General features: G+C 40.5%; 1 protein-coding gene across 1 annotated transcript; it reads right to left on the bottom strand.

The window, feature by feature from the left end:
* Positions 1–225: 225 nt before the first annotated feature.
* Positions 226–4148, bottom strand: LOC103520115 (cell surface glycoprotein 1-like). Its single transcript, XM_008485212.2, has 5 exons — positions 3943–4148; positions 2226–2442; positions 1245–2045; positions 662–1182; positions 226–418 (listed from the first exon to the last, which is right to left on the bottom strand). The coding sequence occupies exons 1-5, from the start codon at positions 4104–4106 to the stop codon at positions 226–228; spliced, it is 1896 nt and encodes a 631-aa protein (XP_008483434.2). The 5' UTR covers positions 4107–4148.
* Positions 4149–7526: the final 3378 nt, after the last annotated feature.

Here is a 7526-nt window from a genome sequence, read left to right as displayed (position 1 = left end):
ATACAAAGCAGTAATGGAAATTAATAAAAAGCACAATAGAAAAGGATCCTATTCCATAGAGTAACTTCACACTTTGCAATTTTTTCGAAAATCTTTTGACGTCATCTTTCGAGTTATGACCACAATCTGAATTTAAACGTGGTTTAAGTTAATCTCAGATTGTTATTCCGACCATACGAAGGAGAATCGTAATCTTTATACAAAACAAACGAGGCTTTAGGCTGATTACTCATAACAGTCATAGGTTATTACACAATGCTGAGCGTACAGGGTGAATATCATACAACATTTTGCTCTGCAATATGAAGGAGGGGGCATGGAGTCGTGGCTATCCCCATTCTCAGCTTTCACTAGGAGACCATCCTCCACTGATGATAAGGATTCTAAACTCATACGGCGTTTCCTCTTGGATGTCGACCTGGAATATTGAACAAACAACAAAACAGGTAATGTAAAGTATTGAACGAGTCAGGTAATGTAGAGAATGTATAGTATTGAAAGAACGAAGTAGGTAGGTTTCAACTCGATTGAAATGTTTCCCCCCAAGTGAGTTTTCCAAGAAGTGATCACAGACAACTTGGTTTTATATCCAGAAGACTTTCAGCTACATATCTACATAAATTAAGTAAATGTTATAGAAATAGTAGGTAATGGAACTTACGTGGCACCTGAAGATTTCTTATGTTTACTAGAAGACTTGACTTTACTATCACTAGGTAGACTTTGAGCTGTCTTTGTTCCTCCTTTGCCCTTCTCCTCTTCCTTCTCACTCTGCCTAGTGTCTGCTAGTTCTGTTTTGATTCTCATCTCCTCAGAGCGGCTCTTGCTCGGGATGTAGGATAGTTTGGATAGACTAATAGAACACATGAGGCTAAGTTTACCATGAGGTGGATACTGTATGGGGGGCGGCTCAACACTTGGTTTCATGTCAACAGGACTAGGGATTCTCTCACTCACAGCAGGGCTGCGTTGTTCTATAATGATAACGCCACCAGCCTTGGCTTTACCTTTACCGCCTTTATCTTTCCCTCCTTTACCTCCGCCCTTCCCTCCCCATAACTTCCTCAGTGTATCATTCTTCTTCTTATCTTGTTTCGGTACACTCTCTACATCAAGCTTGGGAGGACTTGGACTTTGTTCTATCTTGATAGATTCCTCAGAGCTAGACCGATAGCTTGGTTTCTTCACATGGCTATCAGAACCAGATCGATAGCTAGGCGGTTTCTTAGCTAAACTATCTGTACTTTCTCTACATCAAGCTTGGGAGGACTTGGACTTTGTTCTATCTTGATAGATTCCTCAGAGCTAGACCGATAGCTTGGTTTCTTCACATGACTATCAGAACCAGATCGATAGCTAGGCGGTTTCTTAGCTAAACTATCTGTACTCGACCGAAAGCTGGTAGGTTTCTTGACCAGACTATCTGTGCTTGATCTGAAGCCAGCAGGTTTCCTAGATTCACTATCAGACTTGTGTCTCATTCTCCAACTCTCCATTTCATCAGTATCACTCCTATGTATACTTGGTCTTGTCCTGAGGGAGGGTCTACCAGGTCTCTTGCGAGGTCTTTCATCTCTCTCCTCTTCACTTTCTGATCCAGAGTCTGGAGGTTTGGTCAGTCTTTCTCTCTTCCTCCCTCTCTTCTTCTTGCCAGGGATATCGAGGGGGGATTTTGGTTTCCTCACTTTAGGTTCTGCATGCGCTGTCAGGCGAGGGGAGATGGCATTCTTTCGAATGAATAATTCATCTTCAGAATGACTAGAGGAGGAGGAGTCAAGGGGTGGGGGGTTGCTGGGTGTACGAGGAGGGCGGGGTGGGGGTTCATCTTCACTGGAACTAGCTGAAGGCACTTTACTTGCTGATATTGGTTTCATAGGGCGTTTCACTCGCTTTGGTCTTCCTATGGTTCGTTTTTGTGGTACTGAGGGTGCAGGGGCAGGAGGATGATCACTGTCAGACATACTGGATAGTAGTTGAGTGTGAGACATTAATACAGGAGGTCCAGCATCACTGCTATCCTGATCTTGATCCTTCGACTCCACATCCTGAAATATCAAATAAAATACCTATGTAATAACTTGGAATTGAACTTCCGGATGTTCGTTCTAAGGAAACGGCGTGAACAATATTCTAAGGAGGTCTTAAATACTAAATGTCTACTTTCTTCTGTGTACAATCGAATGGTATCGACCATGTTGACTCAAAGTCCCGGGTTCGACTCTCACCTGTGCCGCCTGGGCGGAGGGTGTGATGAAATTCTTGAGGTTCCAGGTAGGTAGTTCTTCCTTGACAGCTGGTGTCGTGGTTAGAGGCGAGGTAGAAGCTTGTACTGGTGCAGAAGGAGTATCTGTACTGGAATCCGACTCACTCCCTGATGACTCTGACTCAACTTCATCACTTGATGATTGACTCATGTCCTGGGCAGCACTACTCGGGTTTACTCTGAAATATACAACAATGTATCGTTAGTGGGGGCACAATAATATCTCAATTCAGTTCAATTCAATTTTATTGTATTGTTAATACACATTACATACGAGTACAATTTACAATAAACGATCTCACTACTGGGGTTTAGTTGAAATAGCTAATGTCGGGAGTTATCCATTTCTTAAAACATAATCCAACAATGTATCGTTGGTGGAGACCCAATAATTTCCCCATAACTATAACGAAGGACCGCGGGGAGTACATTATCCTCATTCAACAACTAAGATTCGTTCTCGGAACGACTGGCTTTTCCTTGTTCTCTCTTTCTCTCTTCAAGACCTCCGTTGTTACAGTTTCCTCTTGAATAAAGCCACGTGTTTCCGTTCTTTTGTATTATTTTAAGAACAAAGTGGCAAATAAAGATAAAGTTTTGCTACTTGGCATCTCTTTATCTTTATCATACTTTCTCTCTCTTCCCAGTGATACAATTATGATTGAGAGAGAGAGAGAGAGAGAGAGAGAGAGAGAGAGGGAGGGAAGGAGAGAGAGAGAGATAATGAGACATCATTGTCTCTGTCGACATTTTCTTCACATTTTGTCTCAATTATTTTTTTAATTGAAAAACTTTCATTTTCTCTCTCTCTCTCCATCAGCCTTTCTTCTTAATTGTACGATTCTTGTTTGATAAGACAACGAAGGGTATCTTCTTCTTTTTCTTCGACTTTTGCCGAAAGTTTTGCTCCAGACCTGGTATTCCAGAGTTAAAACGTCCAAAGGTGAAAAAGAGAAGAAGAATATTCTGACTGAAATGTGACATGCACTATTAAGGTCCGTTCCCACTTGTGGTGAGTTTCATCCGATTTTTTCCGAATATCCTGAAGTAATTTAAATGGGAGTGTTGGATTCTTGTTTGATAAGACAACGAAGGGTATCTTCTTCTTTTTCTTCGACTTTTGCCGAAAGTTTTGCTCCAGACCTGGTATTCCAGAATTAAAACGTCCAAAGGTGAAAAAGAGAAGAAGAATATTCTGACTGAAATGTGACATGTACTATTAGGGGCCGTTCCCACTTGTCGTGAGTTTCATCCGATTTTTTCCCAATATCCTGAAGGTAATGTAATTTAAATGGGAGTGTTCCCACTACACAAGACAAGATTTATTTTCCGACGCACACAAAATGTCCTTATAGGCGGCAATATACTTCAAATGAGAGTGTTCCCACTAGGCACGACACGATTTTTTCCCGAACAACAACTAGAAACGGGCCCTTAGTGGTAATCTGGCTTGACACGGGGTATGACTTACTTGGCCTCGGCTGGGATCGAACCCACGCCCTCCTGATTACCAGGCGAGCGTCTTGACCACTACGCCACCGAGGCAGGTACTTGACCTTATAGGCGGCAATATACTTCCAATGAGAGTGTTCCCACTAGGCACGACACGATTTTTTCCCGAACAACAACTAGAAACGGGCCCTTAGTGGTAATCTGGCTTGACACGGGGTATGACTTACTTGGAGGGAGGCTCAGGTGGTTTCTTGTACTCGGGTGCGGCTCTATTGGGTGAGCGAGAGGGAGAGAGGGAAGGAGAAGGGGAGGGAGAGTGTTGAGGGGAGAGAGTGGGGATGGGAGAGAGGGGGGCGGGGTTACTAATGGTGAGACTGTCATCTGGTAACATGATCGAGGGGGGTGAGGAGCCCTGTGGACACACGAAACACAATGGGTTAGTCACTGATAAAATAAAATTATTACATTGGTCAATCATCAATATTACTCGTAATTACAAATTCCTGATAGAAAACACTTTTTTTTCATAATGATAAAACATCCGTTATATTAGACTCACGCCCATCTGATCGTACTTGGTACCTATGTAATTGCCCTTTGAATTAACTTACAATCATTTATGTAAATTTTCTTTTGTCAACTCCGGCAGTCCAACCCGAGATCAACGAAACACAATGGGTTAGTCACTGATAAAATAAAATTATTACATTGGTCAATCATCAATATTAATTACAAATTCCTGATAGAAAACACTTTTTGTCCCTAATGATAAAACATCCGTTATATTAGACTCACGCCCATCTGATCGTAATTGGTACCTAATTGCCCTTTGAATTAACATCTTCTTCTTTTTCGCCTTTTCCCATGTTCAGATGGGGTCGGCGTTGGTCTTCAGCTTCTCAATCAGCTTTAGAGTGATCGCTTTGAGGCCAACTGGTTTTGGCTAAAACAAAATTTTTCGAGTGGGATGCCCTTCGCACTCAACCTTCGCTATTGATATAGCGTGAGGAAATTTGGACTAGTCTACTCCCTGTTTATAGTCCCGTAGCTAGATGCTGATCTACTCTCTGTTTATAGTCCCTCAGTCAGACTATTGAATTAACTTACAATCATTTATGTAAATTTTCTTTTGTCAACTCCGGCAGTCGAACCCGAGATCAGTGTTTCCAACGGACCAACCGTACTTTATGTAAATTTTCTTTTGTCAACTCCGGCAGTCGAACCCGAGATCAGTGTTTCCAACGGACCAACCGTACTTCAGTTGTACATAAGAATCCAATGGTGAAAACCGCATCTTCCTAGCACATCTAGAAGTGGGTTAGAATTAGTATGAGTAAGTGAGTCAGTCAGTCAGTCAGTGAGTCAGTTACACAAGCGGCTGTATTAAGTTAGGATTAGCAATGTAGATACATGATATAGCATGGTTATAATTGAGCCTCAGGTGATACAAGCTCATGTTGAAGTGTTTGGTAACCTGTGAGTACTCGGAAACTGCGCACGAACAGTCTGCGAGTATTTTCAGAAGTTAAACAAACACCCCTAATTATTTAGATATTTTGATTTAATAGATGAAAATCTAAATGGCAAAATAAGCCGCCATTTGTGAATCAAGTACTCGAGTTCCTATTAAATGATACGGGATACGCGATGCTTCATTTGCGCCTAATATCGTCACTCGAGCATTGAAACTAGAACTTAGTAACAACACACAGGAAGGCATTGAATGAAAAGTAAAAGAATTCAATCTAAGAACCAAGAATCTAATCAAGTATGAACATCGTTATCATCAATCAATCAAGACGAGAGAAATAAAGACAGGATTGATAAATGTAATGTTAATGTCAGGTGATGGATGTAAAAACAATTGACAAACACACAAATGAGTAACCCTTTATTAGAACAAACTGTTAGCCAGTGAAAATTAACCTTCATTAGAATAAATAGGTATGCCAGACGAGTTAGCTTTGATGGTTGTGCGTCTGCCTTGTAAGCGCTAGGTTGCCACCCGGGGCGAACTTTATCCCAAACGGATAGGGTTATCCTGTCGCCTGTCCTTTTCTCTTCAACTTCAGGACCATAAAACCTAAGCTGATACAGTTCCCTCTGTCAAACTCTAAACAAACTCAGGGTGCAATCAGAAGAACAACTGAGAATATGGTTGATATCTCAGAGAAAAGGGTAAGTTTGGTTAGAAAATTTCTATCCCGACAATGAAACTCAGGACCTCTGAGTGGAGAGCTTAATACCAATATACCAATAATAGAGATCTACCTACATCTAGTACCTATGATGAGAGTTGCAAACTTCAGACAAGAAGACTGATGCTACCCTGTAGAATAGTTCTCCAGAGATATGTATGTACGTAGGTGTTACTATTTCAAGGACAGATGCCATCTCGACTAGGTAATAGTAATAGAATAATAATAATATACAAAGTGTAGTTCAAGCGTGTGTCCCTATCCTAATATGATCTAAACATATTAGATTTTAGTGTAATAGTAAGTATTAAGGCCTGGAATTATATGAGACTGTCCGGACATAGTGTCCGAGAACACTTACAGGTCAACAAACATTTCAACCCTTACACCCATATTTATGAACAAAGTGCTGGCTCTTAAGTTCGTGCTAAGCATAGTCTCAAGGCATTTGATTGGTCAATTTTGACTTGAGACGATCTAAGAACGATCATTCTTGTTCATAAATACGAGTGTTTGATTCGTATAAGGTCAACCCGACCTTTAAAGCTGTTTGCCCTTACTTCTAAGCCTTAGAGTAGGCTTTTTGTATACGAAAGCCCCAAGTCTACACTTTTAGAGAGCTACATTGTTTCTGAATCTGTTTCAGTAGCATAAATCCCGCTGTTATTCGGGAGGACGCGGGTTCAAATCCCTTGCAAGGCACGGAATTTTATCATAATTTGTTTGACAATCACATAATAAAATAGGGCTCTCAGGGTTGGGTGATAGAGAACGCCTCGGACATTAACCTCGCCCGGGTACCTTCGATTGAAGAGTCTATTATTACCACTAATGTTTCTGCAATATTATAATACCAATAATAGAGATCTACCTACATCTAGTATTCTAGTACCTATGATGAGAGTTGCAAACTTCAGACAAGAAGACTGATGCTATGAAATTATATGGAAAACCAGAGGTTGAAACGTGCTTCCATTAAAAACATAAATATCTTTTGTATGGGTTTCCAGTTTCCCCTGAAGAAGTGTAGCCAATCTGTGTACGATACCATCAACTTCTTTTCCTATCATTACCGATTTCATCAGGTCACTACCAATATCTTCTGTAAGCTTTCTAGACTATTGGCTACTGGCGAGTCAGGTCTGTAAATTAAACTCTCACCATTTACAACAAAAATTACAGTAGTAAATTGGCAATACAGCAAAGGAAATGCTGTAAATATGTATGTGCAGATTGTGAACACTCATATATGGGATATCATCTCTGTGAGTATCATCCCTGTGTCAGAGTAGGCCGCCAAGTTAGAATCAAAATCATTGAATGAAATATTTTTCAATTTGTAGTTTATACCTCCCTACCATTCAATTAATACAAAAATTGTTTTAATTATAAAAAATCGTGAATTATTTGTGGTAGGTAAAGTTAAACAAGCTGGGCCCGTCCCTCCTTTTTATTACTATTGTAATAATAAAGGAAGGACGGACTAAAAACTACGGAGAGATTCCATTCATAATAAACTTGGCGTCTGAGAAGTAAATCAGAAGATCGTAAATTTAGGTCCACAGTAAAAACAAACTAATTAGAAATCTCAAAGGACAGGATTCATTTGGCAA

Source organism: Diaphorina citri, unplaced genomic scaffold (assembly GCF_000475195.1).
Source record: "Diaphorina citri unplaced genomic scaffold, Diaci psyllid genome assembly version 1.1 scaffold3233, whole genome shotgun sequence".
Lineage (NCBI taxonomy): Eukaryota > Metazoa > Arthropoda > Insecta > Hemiptera > Psyllidae > Diaphorina > Diaphorina citri.
This window is presented reverse-complemented; position numbering and strand designations above follow the sequence as displayed.

Coding starts and splice junctions, on each gene's coding strand:
- LOC103520115 (XM_008485212.2), bottom strand. CDS start 4,106: ATGTTACCAGATGACAGTCTCACCATTAGTAACCCCGCCCCCCTCTCT. Junction 2,443..3,942: donor CCACCTGAGCCTCCCTCCAA/GTAAGTCATACC, acceptor TGTATATTTCAG/AGTAAACCCGAGTAGTGCTG. Junction 1,183..1,244: donor CCAAGCTTGATGTAGAGAAA/GTACAGATAGTT, acceptor AGCCATGTGAAG/AAACCAAGCTATCGGTCTAG.